Source organism: Erpetoichthys calabaricus, chromosome 16 (assembly GCF_900747795.2).
Source record: "Erpetoichthys calabaricus chromosome 16, fErpCal1.3, whole genome shotgun sequence".
Lineage (NCBI taxonomy): Eukaryota > Metazoa > Chordata > Cladistia > Polypteriformes > Polypteridae > Erpetoichthys > Erpetoichthys calabaricus.
In genome coordinates, this window is record NC_041409.2 from 48,069,690 (window position 1) to 48,090,286 (window position 20,597).

A 20,597-nucleotide genomic window follows, 5' to 3' on the forward strand; every position below is an offset into this window, starting at 1 on the left:
CAATATACAATATATACAGTATCAATGCAGTGCCTTATATATATATTTTTTTTTTAAAGGCAGTGCTATCGTTGTCCTGTATTCACATCGTACATTGCAAGCTCACAATTCCAATCAACACTCAGGTTTATGTTGTTTTTTTTCTTTTTGGCGACATGTCATTTGCATGCATGATAAGGAAAGGCAAAATATGTGCCATAGCCAGACCACAAACTGCAATTTTTCCTGTAACACATGGCGAGTTGATTTTTTTTGTTTGGAAGATGGTAGAAAGGGAACAACTGAGGATGTTGTGTTTGAATGAGTAAAAATAATTAGTAAGTTCCAGTGTCCAAAGGAAAAAAAAAAGTTTGCTATTGATAGATATTTATTCAAATCCATTTTATGATGAGGTAGATCTAATATTAGTTTTCTGCTAATATTACATCATGATTTGTAGCAATTTTAAATGAACTTAAAACAAATCACCTTTGAATCATTGTAATAAAAAATGTGCTGAGTATAAACACTTTCTGTGGTACATGGAAGTTATTTATTCGTAATCCTCAAGCCTCCCTCCCAGATGATGGTTTTCTACATTGTCAATGTTTTGAAATGTGTGATAGTTGCCCGGACACCACCAGTCTGAGACCACATCTTTATCCAAAAGACTTCTTTATTTCTCTTCTCCACACAACACCACTACTCAATTCACAGTCCCGCACCACTCACAGTGCCTTCAGCCACAGTCACCTCTCTCCTGGGCTTTCTCTCTCCTCGTCCCTGGGCCACCTGTCCTCTCTCTCCAGGAGCTTCGTCCTGCTCCTGCTCCCGACTCCAGCTCAAAGACAGGAGGGAGGCGGCCCCAATTATCCTCACCCGGATGAGCTCCAGGTGCTCTACCTGACGTTACGTCCTGGTGTGGCGGAAGCGTCAGGAGATCACCCGGAAGCACTCCGGGTGACCCTGGAAGGATCATCCTCCATCTGTGTGGCGGAAGTACATAAGTCCTGGACTCCATGAGGTTCGGGGCGCCCCCTGGCGGTGAACAGATGCCCCAACAGTCCTGAGCCTTCCTGCCCCCTCGTGGCCTGGAGGACAAATGTGCCCCGTCTTGGTCCTTCCAGGCGTCCCAGCCGGGTCTGGCCCCCAGCCATGTACGACAAATGACAATGAGAACATTTAAGACATTGCACAGCTCTAACGTTTACCCTTGTGAAAGTGTTTATGTAACGCATGATATGTGCCAATTTGTTACCTGGCTCATGGGCTATAAAGGTGTTTTCTATACTTGTGTCCATTCAAACTCTCCGTTGCCACGGAGTCTGAAGAGGCATGTGCTGCACTGATGTCTGGAGCTGAATATAAAAATTCAGATGTGAGCATCAGTAAGATTTGTGCTCTAGGAACCAAGTTAATCAAGCTATTAACATTTCAGTAATTATTTAGCGCTCTAATGCTGATCTTTCTGATCATAAAATATGACGTCATGATAGCAATTGATGAGAAGAATTCATAATTAATTGCAGGATTATGGTATTTCAGGGTTCCTCTCGAGTGCCTCTTTCTGTTGCATGATTTGGCTCAAAAACTAATCGGCACCTCGTCATCTCATAACAGGCTTAAGTTTTGAGTTTGGTATTTTTTTTGTCTAGCCATTTAAGCTCTGGACCATCCTCAAGAAACTGTGACACACACACAGACAGACACACACATATTTTTGGTATCAGGGTTATGCCCTAGTGTTATGCCTTCTATACTTCAAGCTCAGCCCCTTCTAGGTACACAAGTATTTTATCATAAAATATCAAATAATTTTGAGTATACATGTTAGACATTTTGCAAAGAAACTATATTTAGAGTGTAGTGTTTAAAAGCTTATATTGAGTGTAAATCAAAAAGCATAGGCATTTGAAATTATACAGTAACTGCAGTGGATAGAAGGTGTTGCAATTCAACACGTTTGCAATGGCTTGTGTGTGTACAAACTACAAACTACGCATAGCTAGTCTACTTGAAGCCAAGGTCAAATGAACATGGACACTCTGTTGCAGGATTGCACCATTTGTTGAATAATACACCATAGAGAGATTTATTTGGGCAGAGTGAATGAAACTTGTGGAAATTCACTAAAAATGGTGACTTGTGCAGATCAGTGAGCTGTTTAGGTACCCATTTTGCACAAACTTTATTGTACTCCAAGTCACCATGCACTGTGGCGTGTGTGGATCCATAGGTGATATCTAAACATGCTGCAACAGCGGTTAACATAATTATCTGTCTCTTCTGATAAAGGCCTTTACCATGTTGATGTGGGCTTATGTGCATGGATGTTGATAGTTGACCAGATCGTTTTTTGTTGGTTACACTTGTTCTTCTTGCTTTAAACCTTTCTATCCATTCATTAACTTTTTATTGAGTCATGCTTTTTTCACTAAGCCAACATCCTTTGGTGAATTGTAGTGGGTTTCACTCCCCCCTCTCAAAGAAATCTCACAACAGGTACATTGTTCAATGGGGATTCAGTCCCACAATGGAATGTCCATGTTCATTTGTCATTGGTTTCAGCTAGACTTAACAGCAAATTTCAAATCAACCACCAAAAGGAAAATAGAATGAAGACTCTTAACTATCATTATACAGTGCATCCGGAAAGTATTCACAGCTCATCACTTTTTCCACATTTTGTTATGTTACAGACTTATTCCAAAATGGATTAAATTTATTTTTTTCCTCAGAATTCTACATACAACACCCCATAATGACAATGTGAAAAAAGTTTACTTGAGGTTTTTGCAAATTTATTAAAAATAAAAAAACTGAGAAATCACATGTACATAAGTATTCACAGCCTTTGCTCAATACTTTGTCGATGCACCTTTGGCAGCAATTACAGCCTCAAGTCTTTTTGAATATGATGCCACAAGCTTGGCACACCTATCCTTGGCCAGTTTCGCCCATTCCTCTTTGCAGCACCTCTCAAGCTCCATCAGGTTGGATGGGAAGCGTCAGTGCACAGCCATTTTAAGATCTCTCCAGAGATGTACAATCGGATTCAAGTCTGGGCTCTGGCTGGACCACTCAAGGACATTCACAGAGTTGTCCTGAAGCCACTCCTTTGATATCTTGGCGGTGTGCTTAGGGTCGTTGTCCTGCTGAGAGATGAACCGTCGCCCTAGTCTGAGGTCAAGAGCGCTCTGGAGCAGGTTTTCATCCAGGATGTCTCTGTACATCGCTGCAGTCATCTTTCCCTTTATCCTGACTAGTCTCCCAGTCCCTGCCGCTGAAAAACATCCCCACAGCATGATGCTGCCACCACCATGCTTCACTGTAGGGATGGTATTGGCCTGGTGATGAGCGGTACCTGGTTTCCTCCAAACGTGACGCCTGGCATTCACACCACAGAGTTCAATCTTTGTCTCATCAGACCAGAGAATTTTCTTTCTCATGGTCTGAGAGTCCTTCAGGTGCCTTTTGGCAAACTCCAGGTGGGCTGCCATGTGCCTTTTACTAAGGAGTGGCTTCTGTCTGGCCACTCTACCATACAGGCCTGATTGGTGAATTGCTGCAGAGATGGTTGTCCTTCTGGAAGGTTCTCCTCTCTCCACATAGGACCTCTGGAGCTCTGACAGAGTGATCATCTGGTTCTTAATCACCTCCCTGACTAAGGCCTTTCTCCCCCGATCGCTCAGTTTAGATGGCTGGCCAGCTCTAGAAAGAGTCCTGGTGGTTTCGAACTTCTTCCACTTACTGATGATGGAGGCCACTGTGCTCATTGGGACCTTCAAAGCAGCAGAAATTTTTCTGTAGCCTTCCCCAGATTTGTGCCTCAAGACAATCCTGTCTCGGAGGTCTACAGGCAATTCCTTTGACTTCATGCTTAGTTTGTGCTCTGACATGAACTGTCAACTGTGGGACCTTATATAGACAGCTGTGTGCCTTTCCAAATCATGTCCAACCAACTGAATTTACCACAGGTGGACTCCAATGAAGCTGCAGAAACATCTCAAGGATGATCAGGGGAAACAGGATGCACCTGAGCTCAATTTTGAGCTTCATGGCAAAGGCTGTGAATACTTATGTACATGTGCTTTCTCTATTTTTTTATTTTTAATAAATTTGCAAAAATCTCAAGTAAACTTTTTTCACGTTGTCATTATGGGGTGTTGTGTGTAGAATTCTGAGGAAAAAAATGAATTTAATCCATTTTGGAATAAGGCTGTACAGTAATATAACAAAATGTGGAAAAAGTGATGCGCTGTGAATACTTTCCGGATGCACTGTATGTCACTAATGGCACAAATAGTGTGTTAGGTTCAGATATTAAAAATTGTAATAATTATATGCAAAGTCCATATCTCACAACAAAAGAAAAGTAATGTTTTGGTGCTGGACCAAACATTATTAATCATCATCCTCATCAAATAAGATAGCAAGTAATATGCTTGTACCAACTGTAAAATTTATTATGAATAGTAAACCCTGATGTATACTTTTTATTTTACTTTTTGTGAACTGTTCTGTTATTTATATTACAGTTTTGAAAATTTCATAAAATCATCTACACATCACATGTGTCCTAAAACTGGCACACAGGGTGAACACTACTAATCATAATGTGGTTATTCAACGAGAAACCAATATGCCCAGCTAGTGAAATTAACTAATTTTAGTTCTCAAGCTCCTTGAAGGTAATGCATGAATATACTGTAGGGTAATAAGTTCAAGTTTGTACTCTTAAATAGCACAGAAAAACGGTTGGAGAAGGGGGCTTTGCATGATAACTGAGGTCCTTAATAATACAGATTGTCTTACTATGGCAGCATGTGTTGTATATGTCCTGTTTCGCCTTCTCCATCTGCAGCATTCTGCATTCCTGAGGTGAACAAATGCCAACTCACAGGTGGCGCAGTGGTAGTGCTGCTGCTTTGCAGTAAGGAGACACTGGAAGATTGTGGGTTCGCTTCCCGGTTCCTCCCTGTGTGGATAGCGCTTTGAGTACTGAGAAAAGCGCTATATAAATGTAATGAATTATTATTATTATTATTATTAAACTGGGATGTTGTGCAGCAAGTAAGTGTTGAATCCACTGTACACCTTTAGAAAGGGTTGAATGTAGATTTTTTGAACATATGGGTTTTCCTAAAATATTTAAGGAAGTAAAGCCATTAGTAAGTCTTCTTAACTATAACCAGGATATATTCAGCTTAAGAGATTTAAAGCTACTGCCCTTTTGAAAGCACTCCTCTGATGTACACCATATGAGAGTGTGGTCACGCCTGCTTTTGAAGTCTGTGACCAGCTCCATGGTTCAGCTAACATTAAGGAAGTGGTTGTTCTCCTGGAGCCCCTGTTCCAGAAGTCTGATTTCTTTCCCGTAAGCCATTTTATGGAGCTTTAAGTATGTATAGCCATATTGCTATAAAGGCTGCTAACCAGCACATTCATTTTTTGTCATTAAAAAGTAAATGTGTTGTGCAAAAGAAAACAAAAATGAACAAAAGTACGGTATGGTCTTCTTACTCTGATATCATCTGTATATCTGACTGCATTCTTCCCAGGCCAACTTCAAATGATCCTATTTGTTAATGGAATAAGATCACACTATGTATGTCACAAAACACATGTAAAGGCTGTTGTTGGTTAAATAAACTTTTTCTAATAATTTAATTAATGTTGAAGTACTTGTGTGATTTATATAGCGCATCATCACCTACAGATGTTTCTTATCCCTTATCCCAAATTTGCCTAAAGCTAAAGCTTTGTCAATCAATCTGTGCAGCTGTTTGCAGCCCTGTAATGCACATTCTCCACCTACCTTTCTCATCTATGTATTTATACATGTTGTGCCAAAAATATTGATGCTTGGAATTGAAAATGTAAAAGTGATCATTAATAACCATCGTTTAACTGCTGGGCACATCACGGATTGCCGTCTTCGTGTTATGCTTACTGTACACCAAGCCTGGCCCCTTGAGTGTTTTTGAGGAGCTTTTGGAAGGTGCACTTTATTATCTGCTAGCTGTGTTATCAGGCTTCACCCAGGAAATTTCTTAAGATAAGTTACCTCAGTTATAGCGGCCTTGGTATTTGGATATATCAGAAGTACTATGTAATTAACCATTTTTTGTGTACAATATTTTAGTTTTTTTTTTTCCCTAATACTTGGGGTTAATATTAGTTCACGGGAGCTCCTTACTCTTCAACATGCTACATACAATTGGTCATTCCTGCCATAGATTAATTCCTGTTTTTTTCTAGTGACTGACTTTGGCTTCTGTTGATCAAATGCAAAAGACAGTTTTACAGGACATTGTCTTCTTTTGCATTCAAACAAGTTGAATGAAGAGAATTTTTAGTATTTATGTCCACCTAAATTGTGCTGATATGTTTACTAGGATAAATTCTGGCGTAACTCCAACCTTCTTCATGGTAAATGCTGGTTTAGAAAATGGATGCATGAATTATTATTAAATGTTAACGTTTTTCATTTGTTTACATCATTCACTCTAGCATTACTTTTCATTTTTTTTGTCACTTTTTGTATGTTTAAGCTGCATTTTTTTTGTGTCATGTGTGGTGCCCGGCGGGCGTCCATGCCCGGCCGGGACGCCTAGGAGGAGTGGAGGAGGGCTTGTGCCTCCTCCAGGACACGAGGGGGCGTCCTCCCTGGTTGTATTGGGGGCCACTGCCAGGGGGTGCCCTGATGCCTTGGGGACCCTGGACCCCAGTGCTTCCGCCACACCAGGAAGTGCTGGGGGGAAGAGAAGAGGGAACACCCGGAGTGCTTCCGGGTACACAGCCGACACTTCCGCCACACTGGGGAGTGTCGGTTGAAGATTGCCGGGGAGCACCTGGAGCACATCCGGGTGTAGATAAAAGGGGCCGCCTCCCTTCAGTCAGAGTCAAGAGTCGGGAGGAAGAAGGATGACGTCAGGAGGAGGACAAGGAGGTGGCCTGAAGAAGGCATTGTGTTGTGGCCAGGTCTTTGGGGTGTGTGAGCACAGTAAGGACAATGTAAATATTAATGTAAATAAACGTGTGTTGGGTGACTTGAGCGTGTCTGCCTGTCTGTGTCCGAGCCAGTCTCCACACATGATTTTCAGTACAACATCACACCACAGTGAGAGTCGGGGTAATGCTGATGCCTTAGATGCTGCTCGACACTAAATTTACAGTATAAAACACATAGATTCACTACTTTTTCAATTGTTTCATTTTTTAGGCAGTAAATGTCAATATATAGTATTTGAGACCAAATAACATATGTTGTATGTATTGTCACTATCTGAAAAATAAAACCCTGGCAAAGTGAATTAAGTTTGTTGACTGTTTGTTAGCACAACATATGTTTCAGTACACAGTATATGCATGTCTATGTTTAATGTTTAAAGTTACACCTTATAGAAAATAATTTTTCTTAGCCTACGTGAGAGTAATAAATTTCAGATCCTTATGTGGGATTTCTTGACGGCGGGAGTGGGGGTGGCATACAATGATATTCTACACAACTAGTTAGGTGTAATATTAAATCAAATTGTGAGGGGACTGAGTCCCTTGGTGTTATGTATGTGTCTGTCCCCTCTCCCTTCTGAGCTGTACTAGAGCTGTTGTTTTCAGCTTGTTTTGGGTGTGAGGAATCCCCCTCTTTCTCCCTCTCTAGCATCTGGACTTGAAGTGTAGAGCACACCTGAAGTTTATAACCACATCTTATTTCAGCTTCAGTGAAACTTCCTTCTTCCTTGTCAGTGCTCACGCCACATATCATCCTGTTTCTTTCCCCTTGTCAAAACACCTCCGCATATTCACTTGTCCATTCACTGGCTCTGTGTGTGCTCAAAGCCTTGACACGACTGACTGTTTTGTTGCCCATGGTCTTATTTGATTTTGGTTGTAAGTAGGGCGTGTCTTGCAAAAATCTCATGTTCTATGTCCCCGCGAGACAGTCCTGAGTCAATCTCTTGGCACAAAGTTCCATGTTTAAGGTCCCTGCGAGACACTCCGTGGCCATTCTCTTTCATCTTGCGGGTCTTTTAAGTGTCTTCCGTGAAGATCATGTCTTGTCTCCCTAGTCTTTCTCTCCCAGGATTTTTTTTATAATAGAGAGATAATATAATATAGTGTGTGTAGAGAGAGATAACAGTATATAGAGAGATATAATTGATTAAAAGCTAGTGGATGCTCTTCTAGTATATTCTTTGGTGTTAAAGTAGAATGTTACAATATCCACATTCCCCCATCAGCCTATGAAAGGCACTATTCAGTAGTTTTTACAAATTCAAAAGTTTATTGAAAAAATCCTTACATTTCTGAAGTGTACATGATGTCTATTTATTGAATTTAATAATAATAATTAAAAAACACTAATATAATGCATTTTCTATATTATGTAAACCAGCAAAAAATTCTGTGGCAAGTCATTCCAGTAACTTTTCCAACAATGATCCCAAATGAGGCACTAATGTATGCTAACAAATAAAAATAATGCAGTTATTTTGAGTAAGTTGTATGATACTGCTGCTTTCCTTTTCATGATATATCAAATAGGTTATTGCACTATTTAGTACTTCTGTAAATTTTTTTAGGGAATTTGTTAACTGTAAATAATGTTTCTTCTAGTCATGATTGTATAAGACGGTAATCTTGCATGAGTGGGTGCTGCATTCAGCTACTTAAGGTTAAAAAGGAAATAAATAATGTAGCCTTTAAGACCCCACACTGTATGGCACATACTGTATGTATTTACTAACAGTTTTAATATTTTATCAAGCTACATGTAACCCTTCAGGTTTCTCGTTGTAGCTGCCTTTATCCAAAATTACCGGAGCTCTGCAGCGTTTAGTTTGCTTTATACGATGATTCAAGCCACCAGTGTGACACATGATCAAATAATTCCACAGACAAAATATCTTCATTTTAAAAGTTTCAGAAGCAAACCATTCACACAAAAATGGAGAAAAAATTGATCCAGCAAAGAATAGTTCTGGTTTAAGGCTTATAAATCTTGTTTCATTTCTCAAAGTTTGGTCATACAGTAGTACTTGTGGCATGTTAAGCAAGTTAATCACATAAACACAGTCAGAAAACCGTATGCCATCTCCTATTTGGAAACGTATCTAACAGCCCATGCTAGCAGCAAGACCATTTCCTAACTGGCTGTTCTTCAGATACAATGACCCCCTGCTATATTGCGGTTCAACTATCGCGCCTCCACTACATCGTGGATTTATTATTATTATTATTATTATTATTATTATTATTATTATTATTATTATTACTACTACTAGGGGGCTGCCCCCTGCTCACTTCGCTTGCCCACCCCTGGGTTTGGTTTACCGGATAAACAATTTAAAGAGATTATTATTTTCATGGGAATTGTTACATATGCATTATTTTCATTTTTATTTTAAAAATTTTATAAAAACAATATTTGTCCTTTATTTCCTGCCCCGGGCGTGGTTAAATCTCTTTCTCGCGGGACTTACAACGCTGCTCGTGTTGTGAAGGGGGGGGTCTGAATGCACGCTAAAGAGATACGATCAGTTCAACTGGTGTCTTGCTGCTGCTGCTAGTGTTCTGAAGGGGGGAGAGGGTTTGGGGGGGTGAGAGCTGAATACACGCTAAGGAGAAGCGCTCGGATCATCTGTTGGCTTGCTGCAGCTGCTGCTGGTGAGTTGCGTGTTCTGCTTGTCGTTGTTTTAAGAGCTGGGAGCACCTGAAGTGTGTCTGCCAAAAGCATTCCAACAACTGCTAGGTTAGATGTCCGTGAACTTGTTTTAAATTGTTTGTAAGTAGGGCGTGACGTGTCAAAGTTACCGTCTCATGGGATTTGCTTCCTAAGGTTGTAATGTCTAGTCTTGCTTGTCGTCAAAGTGTCTCTCTGAGATGATCTGGTCTTGATCGCTTCACTCAACCCACGGAGTGATTATGCTCCTGCCACTTTGCGTCTCTCCCATTCTCATTGTAAAGTGGGGGAGCTGAACACACGCTAAGGAGATGTGGACGGATCAGCTACTGGCTTTGTGCTGCTTCTGCCAAGATGCGTGTTCTGGTTGTTGCTCTGTGCGTCGATCATTTAAAAGCCTGTACAGCAGTTGTCCTTCTGTCTCACTGCCTTGTCTTGCGTGACGTTAAATTGTTTCTTGTGGGATGTCAGATTGTCTTCTAAGATGATCATGCCTCGTCTCCCTGGTCTCCCTGCCAAGATTTTTTTTATAATAGAGAGATGTTACTCATATGCTTAGCCCGACATCCATATATCATATGTGTTTACAAAGTGTGTTTTAATAAGTTTACATGTGTTTAAAGCATGTGGGAGGGGTATTTTAAGGCTTAAGCTATAAAAAAAAATGTTTATTTATATGGTCTTTCTATATTGCGGATTTTCACCCATCGCTGATGGGTCTGGAACGTAACTTCCGCGATAGGTGGGGGAACACTGTATAGCTAAGAAAGTTATATCTCATGTTAACTTACAGTGGGTGAAAGTCTATACCATATCCTAGTCACTATGAGAATCTGACATTCTACAGAAAGTAAGCAATCACTATATGAATTTAACATCAACTTTCTAAGATTGGCTCTTATACTTGTTTTATTCTAGTTATTGCTAATGGAGGTGGCTTTAGTCAAACAGAATGTTTCAGCTTGGAGGTGAAATTTCGGATTGTCATTTTTTTGATAAAGTTAAATTTAGTCGTGTTTTAAGAATTTAAAACTAACCTAATCTAGATATAGGAAAGAAAACTGATAGTCTTGGCTCCTAACCTTTTGCTTTTTATTTTGTGTTTTTGTGAACAAGTAGGGTGGTCCATTTCAAGATGTAGAACGATTAAAATCTCATCCTGCACATATGATTGTGTTCATGAGATATATCTTCAGCCAGCTACTGAATCCCAATCCTTTGGTAAGTTTTATCTTTTGCGTCCCATATGTAAAGTCATTTTAAATAACGTGATAATATTCTTAGCTCATGAGGCTTAGGTTTCAGATTTATGGCTTGGCCACTGTATGGAGTTGAACTTCTAACTATTTCTGCTTGTGTGTTTTTCTTTTTTCTTCACCTCCCTGAAGGCATTAATGCTAGGTTTAATTGATGTCTGTAAAGCTATGTGCACACTACAATGTTTTTGATCTTCTAGTCAATAATCCGGGTGGAATTGCCAAGGTCTTCTAAAAAGGTTAAGAAGACACAAAAGGGGATCCTTCAAGAATGAGAAAAAATACTAAGATCCACCAAAGTCTAAGACATTGTCAGTGTCACGGTACAGCCTTCTACAGATGAAGGTTGAGGAGACAGATGAAGGCCTGATCAACCAGGGTCTCCCAGTCTAGTATCCAATCCTGCTCTCGGTGAATATGAGAGTGACGCTGGCAGTGACAGCTCACCATTTCAGAGTGGCAGCTTCAAATAAGGGACCGTCTCAAACACCAACTGGTTACATAACGCCAACAGACCAGAGGGCAGAATATTCAATGAACAAGGCTTCTGAGGTGAAGCTACTGATTTATCAATTTCAGGATGGATATTAAAAGAGTACACAGTCAAACTGAGCCAGCAGAATAAAGAGTTATATTCAGGTAACAATATTGATATAAAGTTGAAAGAAAGTCTAGGAAACATGAATGAAAGCATAGAGGAAAAAATCACAAATCTGAGAGTGAAATCAAAGTATTTGGGGCTTATCTGAAAGAAGTAAAGCATACACTCACAACTTGTATCAAGATAGACAAATAACATCTCCTGCCGATTAAGGAATAGCTGCCCTAGAATCTACATGCAATATGCTTCATAGCAAACTCATGTTGTCCGAAGTTGGATATAGAAAGAAAAATATCAGGCTCTGAGAATTATCCAAGAAACAACAAGCCAAGCGAAATTTGTAGCAAAACTGTTTTCTAAAAATAGTGGTAGAGAAATTTACAGATCACTGTGATCTTAACTAGGTACCACCTTTATGGATCGAATGCCTTTATACAGGTTTTTTTTTTTTTTATCTTATCTGAATACCTTAGCAATATTTCAATCTTTTGGTATCCTTGTACTGGGCTTTGATACCATACTAGCATATATACAGTATAATATACATAGGTAGATTGATTATAGCTGTATTTGTCCCCAAGGGGAAATTAAAATTTTCCTGATGCTCCAGTAAAAAAATAAATGTTATAATAAAGACAAACAACAACACTCCCAGACAAATAATAAGAATAAATTTAGTGCTTACAGTTTATATATTGCATAGAGAAATTATTATTTTTCTTAAACCTTTTTCCCCACAATTGTAAGAGTAGATTTATTGGCTATCTTACCAATCATGACACCTGACAATAATAATATGAAATTAGTGTTATAGCTGAAATCTGAAATAATTCACTGCTTTTATTTAAGATCAAGAAATGTCTCCTAATATTCAGAAACCATATATCTCTGGTCAATCATTCAGCTTTGCAATCTGGAATGTCAAAGACCTTCATCATGACCTAAACAGAAAAAAGTATTTTCCCATCTCATATGATTAAAAGCCAAGTGTTATTCCAGGAAGATGACAAGTAAGATTAGTGAGCACCAGCAGATAGACACGAGACAGAAAGTGGGTCAGAATTAGGAGATCAAAACACACAACTGTCAAGCCAAGATGAGACAAAATCCGCAGTCAAAAAATTGAGTGAATAGATCAGTACCAAAAAACTGTTTATATATATATATATATATATATATATATATATATATATATATATATATATATATATATATATATATATAAAAGTTTTGAATTCAGCCCTAGCCTAATGTTACTTTAAAAAAAAAAATTATTGTCATCATTCCATACAAATTGATCAGTTTTTATAAAAAATAGGATTGAAAACAAATCAACCCCCACCCCTGAGAAAGAGAGCATGGCCAACAAAGTAAAACTAGCTAGCTAGTAAAAATAAATAAATTGATGAGTTTAATAGACGGATAAAGATAAACGTAGAAGAAAAAGAAATGGGAAGAGAATCTACTTCCTCAGTGCTTTAAGAGTTTATTCTAAAATATTATTGATTAGATCCTGCCAGGTTTTGAAAAAGTTCTACACAGATCCTCTAAGTGCGAATTTGATTTTTTTAAATTTCAGATAATACAAAACATCAGTTACCCACTGACTTAAAAGAGGAGAGTTAGGGTTCTTCCAGTTTAGCAAAATAAGTCTGTGTGCCGCAAGTGTAGTGAATACAATCACAGTTTGTTTGTCCTTCTCCACTTTAAGCCCATCTGGGAGTACACCAAACACAGCTGTTAGTGGGTTAGGAGGGATTGTGACACCAAGGCTGTCTGAAAGGCATTTAAAAATGTTTGTCCAGAATGATTTTACTTTGGCGCAGGCCCAGAACATGTAACCCAGTGAGGCTGGAACTTGATTGCAACGTTCGCAGGTTGGATCTTGCCCTGGAAACATTTTGGACAGTTTTAAGTGAGACAGATGTGCTCGGTATATAATTTTGAGTTGAATAATTGTATGCTTTGCGCATATGGAGCTTGAGTGAATTGTCTGTATTGTTACCTTCCACTCCTTTTCTGATATGTTGAGTGAGAGATCCTTTTCCCACTGTCCTCTTGGATCTTTGAAAAGGAGGGACTGTAAAATAATTTTATATATTGCAGAAATGCTGTCTGAGTCCTCGAAACTGAGCAATATTTTTTCCAGCATAGAAAAATTGGGCAGGTTCTGTTTAACAAAGTTTCAAATTTGAAGATAGTGAAAGAAATGTGTTGCTGGAAAGTTAAATTTGGAATGTAATTGTTCATAGGATGCAAAGATGTTGTCTATATAAAGATCTCTAATCAAAACTCATTTGTTTGGTAGGAGATCTTTTCAAGTCCTGCACTCCACTCAAACATATTCAACCATGCACACGGTCCAAGCACCTCTCATTCGTGTGAATGCTTTTGTCAGACACAGTTCCTGTGCTCTCAACATTCATTCGTTTGCTAGGTGATCATTCAATGCTCAAAATATAGATTTACACGATTCTGGACCATATGCTATGAGAATCTGTGGTTTTGCAAGCATTTAAAGCTACTACAAGTTTAATTTTGAAGAAACCAAAATTCGGTCAGGTCTAGATTTATGATCACGGAGAAGCGCTGCAACATAGAATTGAAAGAGTAAAATGATCGGACATATTAGGAATTCTACAACCAATAATGGATACAAATCCATACGTCCAAAAGTATTGCACTTCACATGTAATTTATCTGCAAAACACGAACAGTTTTCTTGGATTTCTATATGAATCTGAAAGACCATGGTCACATTTATAATAAACCAGCATGTGATAAATTGTCAGCGATAATAGTTTCGAAAAACTGAAGTATCAAAGACAGAGTTGATATTCATGTTTATCCAAAAGTACAGCACTAAATGTTGTTTCTGTCTTAGTAAATCACATTCAGATCCTTTTACTCTTTCCTTTGCTTTTCCCTGAGGGCAAAACACGATAGTCATATAAATATGAAAGACACAAAATTGGAAAAATGAAGAACACCCACACAATATTTTGGGTCAAAATTAGCGATACGTCCCAATGTATTTAACCCACTTCTGTCATCTCAACGTCCATCGCAACATTACATTATTAATGCGTATCTAAAAGTTGAAGCTAATCATCTCCTCTTTATTAAATCGAATAAAGCAAATCTTAAGAACAGAACATATGCTAGGTTTCATTGATCACGTTCAAAATTCAAATATCAATAGTTCTGACAAATTCAAAGTAGGTAAAGCAGTAATGTTACCATCATCATATCAAGGTAGTCCAAGAGCATTGCAAAAGTTATATCATGATGCAATGGCAATATCCTGAACTATCGGTTGGCCAGATTTATTTATTACAATGACTTGCAATCTACAGTGGCCAGAAATTTGTCGATTCTTGAACAATGCCACCGGCTACTTCGGCTCTGGATATTCTCAATTTCGTAAGTATATTGTTTTATCAGAAAGTCTTAGTTTTATTGAAAGAACTCGAAACGGTGTTCGGTCAAATCAGAGCATACATTTACACAATCGAATTTCAAAAACGGGGTTTGCCAAACATGCATTTATTGGTTACTTTGCAAAATAAATTATTAACTGCTGCTGATGTTGATCAGTTTGTCTGAGGTGAAATTCCAAACAGAGAAACCTATCCTGAATTATGGTACAAAGTCATAAAACACATGTCTCACAAACCTCATTTAAAAGATTAAGTATGTTGGGACTCAAAATCAAAAAAGTACTTTAAGAAATTTTCTAAAGCTGTTGTAAATTCAACAGATATGACTAAGATTCACTTACCCAGAGGTTGGCGAGTGCAGCGAGCAGTAGGCAAAGCTTCCTAGTAATATAAATTGAAACCAATTTGTAACACCTAAACAGTATTCTTACAGGAGACTTCTTCTTTCGGCCACTCCCATAAGGGGTTGCCATAGTGGATCATCTTTTTCCATATCTTCCTGTCCTTGTCATCTTGCTCTGTTTCACCATCACCTGCATGTCCTCTCTCACCACATCCATAAACCTCTTCTTAAGCCTTCCTCTCTTCCTCTTGCCTGGCAGCTCCATCCTTAGCATCCTTTTCACAACATACCCAGCATCTCTCCTCTGCACATGTGCAAACCAACGCAGTCTCGCCTCTCTGACTTTGTCTCCAAACCGTCCAACCTGAGCTGACCCTCTAATGTACTAATTCCTAATCCTGTCCATCCTCATCACATCCAATACAAATCTTAACATCTTTAACTCGGCCACCTCCAGCTCTGTCTCCTGTTTGTTGGTCAGTGCCACCGTCTCCAACCCATATAACATAAGTGGTCTACCTACCATCCTGTAGACCTTCCCTTACACTCTTGCTGATACTCATCTGTCACAAATCACTCCTGGAACTTTTCTCCACCCACTCCACCCTGACTGCACTCTCTTCTTCACCTCTCTTCCACACTCCCCATTACTCTGTACTGTTGATCCCAAGTATTTAAACTGATCCACCTTTGCCAACTCTACTCCCTGCATCCTCACCATTCCTCTGGCCTCCCTCTCATTTACACACATGTATTCTGTCTTGTTCCTAATGACCTTCATTCCTCTCCTCTCTAGAGCATATCTGCACCTCTTCAGGGTCTCCATGACCTCCCTACTCTCACTACAGATCACAATGTCATCAGCAAACATCATAGTCCACGGGGACTCCTGTCTAATCTCATCTGTCAACTTGTCCATCACCATTGCAAATTAAAAAGGGCTCAGAGTCAATCCATGATGTAATCTCCTATGCACCTTGAATGCATCCATTACTCTTACTGCAGACCTCACCACTGTCACACTTCCCTTGTATATGTCCTGAACAACTCCTACATACTTCTCTGCCACTCCCGACGTCCTCATAGAATACCACAACTCCTCTTTAGGCACCCCATAATATGCTTTCTCCAGGTCCGCAAAGACACAATGCAACTCCTTCTGGCCTTCTCCATACTTCTCCATCAGCACCCTAAGAGCAAACATCGCATCTGTGGTACTCTTTCCCGTCATGAAACCATATTGCTGCTCACTAGTTGCTAATCATCACCTCCCTTCTTAACCTAGCTTCCACTACTATTTCCCATAACTTCATGCTGTGGCTCATCAATTTTACCCCTGTATAGTTATTACAGCTCTGCACATCCCCCTTATTCTTAAAAATAGGTACCAGTACACTTCTTCTCCACTCCTCAAATATCCTGTCACTTTCTAAGATTGCATTAAACAATCTAGTTAAAAACTCCACCGTGATGTCTCCTAAACACCTCCATGTAGCCATAGATATGTCATCTGGACCAACAGCCTTTCCGTTCTTCATCCTCTTCATAGCTGAAGCATACTTTCTCCTTGCTAATCCGTTGCACTTCCTGATTCACTATCTCTCTCATTCTCTTCATTCATCAGCCTCTCAAAATACTCTTTCCATCTGCTCAACACACTCCTCGCTTGTGAGTATGCTTCCGTCTTCCTTTATCACCCTAACTTGCTGAACATCTTTCCAAGCTCAGTCCCTCTGTCTAGCCAATCGGTACAGGTCCTTTTCTCCCTCCTTAGTGTCCAACCTCTGATACAACTCATCATACGCCTTTTCTTTAGCCTTTGCCACCTCTCTCTTCACCTTACCCCTTATCTGCTTGCACTCCTGTCTACATCTTTCTGCATCTCTCTGACTATCTTACTCCTTCTTTGCCAGCCTCTTTCTCTGTATACTCTCCTGTACTTCTCCATCCCACCACTAGGTTTCCTTTTCTTCCTTTCTCTGTCCAGATGTTATGCCAAGCATCCTTCCTGCTGTCACCCTTACTACATCTGCTGTGGTAGCCAAGCTGTCTGGTAACTCTTCACTGCCACCCAGTTCCTGTCCTTCCTCCTCCCTGAACTCAACCTTGCAGTCTTCCTTTTTCAACTTCCATCATTTGATCCTTGGCTCTGCCCCTACTCTCCTTCATCTCAAACATCATACTACAGACCACCGTCCTATGCTTTCCCTTGCCACCACTTTGCAGTCTCCAATCTCCTTCAGACTGACCCTCCTGCATAGGATATAATCTACCTGTGTGCATCTTCCATCACCCTTGCTTGTCACCCTATGTTCTTCTCGCTTCTGAAAATATGTATTCACCACAGCCATTCATATCCATTTTGCAAAATGCACTGCCATCTGACCATCTGCATTTCACACCTTGACACCATACCTACCATCACCTCCTCATCTCCTCTGTTCCCTTCACCAACATGACCATTGAAATCTGCTCCAATCATCATTTTCTCACCCCCTTGGGTACACTCTCCGCCAATTCATTCAGTTCACTCCAGACATCTTCTATTTCATCCATCGCACACCCATCTTGCAGGGCATATACACTAACAACATTCAACATCACACCTTCAATTTCCAGCGTCATACTCATCTCTCTGTCTTTTCATCTCCAAAACACTCTTGACATACTGTTCCTTCAGGATAACCCCTACCCCATTTCTCCTCCCATCCATACCATCACAGAACAATTTGAACTCTCCTCCAATCCACCTGGGCTTACTCCCCTTCCATTTAGTCTCTTGCATGCACAATATATCAGTCTTCCTTCTCTCCATCATATCTGATAACTCTCTCCCCTTACCAGTCATAGTGCCAGCATTCAAAGTTACTACCCTCATTTCCTCTCTCTTAACCTTCCTTCTCCTGCCTCTGGACACATCTTCCCCTTCTCTTCTCCTTCGGCCAGCAGTAGCCCAATTTATGTTGTTAACCTGGGCCTTGACCGATCTGGTATGGAAATCTGTATTGTTGTCTGCATATTGATCTGGTAATATTTTACACCGGAAGCCCTTCCTAACGTAACTCTCCCTATTTATCTGGTGTTGGGACCGGCACGAAGAAACACACTGGCTTGTGCATCCACTATGGCTAGGTTCATCCCCAGTGGCTGGGTTCAATTAACAAGTAAAAGCTAGTCTTGACTAAAAAGAAGCTATACAGGCCAAATCTTCTGTTCTAGCTATAAAAAAACAATTTTACTGTAAAAAATAACCGTATTTTTAGCAACAGATGTAGTTATTGATCCTGAAGGGTGTTATGTCATGGTGGTGGGTCATTTATTTAAATCTAAAGTAATTCTGGTAGGCATGTATACATTTAATGTGGATAACAGAGAATATATGGGAAATGTATTCACTTTGGTCCTTAATGTGACACTCCAAATTATAATGGCTGGAGATTTTAAATGTGTTTTAAATCCTGACTCGGTCAGGTTCTTGTGTACAGTAACTATAACATCAAAACTGGCAAGGAAAATTTCACAATTTATTTCAATCTATTAGAAAAATGGAGATTTTTAGATTCTAATTCAGGAGAATACTCCTGCCTCTCACCAGTACATCCAAAATGGATTATTTCTTGATTGATGATGCCAGTTCTTTGTGGTATAAATTCATCAAGGTGATGGAAACATTCCTCATGGATTTTTGTCCATATTGACATGATAGCATCATGTAGTTGCTGCAAATTTGTCTGCTGCACATCCATAATGTGAATCTCTTCTTCCACCACATCCCAGATGTGTTCTACTGGATGAAGATCTGGTGACTGTGGAGGCCTTTTGAGTCCAGTGAACTTGTTGTCATGTTCAAGAAACCAGTTTGAGATGATTTGAGCTTTGTGATATGGTGCGTTATCCTGCTGGATGTAGCCATCAGAAGATCGAGGCTCATCAGACCAGGCAACATTTTTCCAATCATCTAGTGTCAAATTTTAATGAGCTCATGTGAATTGTGGCCTCAGCTGCCTTTTCTTAGCTGTCAGGAGTGGTACCTGGTGTGGTCTCCTGTTGCTGTAGCCCATCTGCTTCAAGACTTGACATATTGTCCATTCAGAGATGCTCTTCTGCATACCTTGTTTGTAACAAGGAGTCATTTGAGTTACTGTTGCCTTTCTGTCAACTTGAAACAGTCTGGTCATTTTCCTCTGACCTCTGGCATCAACAAGGCATTTTCACCCAGACAACTGCTGCTCACTAAATATTTTTTCCCTTTTTTGCACCATACTCTGTAAACCCTAGAGATGGTTATGCATGAAAATCCCAATAGATCAGCAGTTTCTGAAATACTCAGACTAGTCCGTCTGGCACCAACAACCATACCACACTCAAATTCACTTAAATTGCCTGTCTTCCCCATTCTGATGCTTGATTTTAAATTTCAGCAGGTTGTGTTGACAGTGTCTACATGCCTAAATGCATTGAGTTGCTGCCATGTGATTGGCTGATTAGAGATTTGCGTTAATAAGCAGTTGAATGGGTATACCTAATAAAGTGGGCAGTGAGTGTATATGTGAAAAGCATTCCATAATTCAACTAATAATCTTTTATTGATCATTTAAAATTGTCTAATATGTACCCAGATTAAGATCCAACTCCTGAGCTGTGCCATCTAACTCCAGCATCATTAACACTAGAATTACCAAAGCCTACAAACAAACTCGTATATCAGTCCCATTTTAAATCACTTCACATCTCTCCATCAGCGTCTTTTGTCCTGTAAATGTGTCGATCAGCAGCAAGCAGCCTACTATCACATCACCCCACCACAGCACAGTTTTCTCAGCTAAAGTCTGTTTACCTGCGTGTCAGTTGCTTAGAGTTGTATAGAGTGAGGAGTGAAGCAAAATGACACCTTTTATAAATACTATATGGTTATTTGGAACACATGCATTTCATGTGTGTTCCATGTCTACAACAATCTATATAAACACATCGTTAAAACAGAAACATTTTTCATGTTTTAGTAATAATTGACAAAATGTAGACATGACGTGTTTAATGTGTGACGCCTGAAGTCCAAATATCAAATAAACACTTTCACAAAAGGTACAAATATAACAGAACAAGTGCGCTTATATTCAAGAATATAACTGCAGAAAAACAACCCGCATTAGGGTGCAACATTCTATAATACGATCACTTCGGTGGTGCAACAGTAACAACTGTTGATTGGTAATCCAAACTTCACGGGTTCAACCCCGGACAACTCAGTTTTGAGCAGTGAGCTGCTCTTATTCTTACTATCTTAGAATAA

The 20,597-nt window shown here is 39.6% G+C and overlaps 1 protein-coding gene across 7 annotated transcripts in view; it reads left to right on the forward strand.

Annotated features, from left to right (window-relative positions):
* Nucleotides 1–20,597, forward strand: part of arhgef11 (Rho guanine nucleotide exchange factor (GEF) 11) — a 212,617-nt gene that overhangs the window by 78,201 nt on the left and 113,819 nt on the right. For all 7 annotated transcript variants that reach the window (XR_007933657.1, XM_051919914.1, XM_051919917.1 and 4 more), the window contains one exon: nt 10,784–10,885. Coding sequence is in view for 6 of the 7 variants with exons in the window: in XM_051919914.1 (XP_051775874.1) it covers nt 10,784–10,885 (102 nt within the window). In the remaining variant the exon portion in view is untranslated. The remainder of the gene's footprint in view (nt 1–10,783; nt 10,886–20,597) is intronic.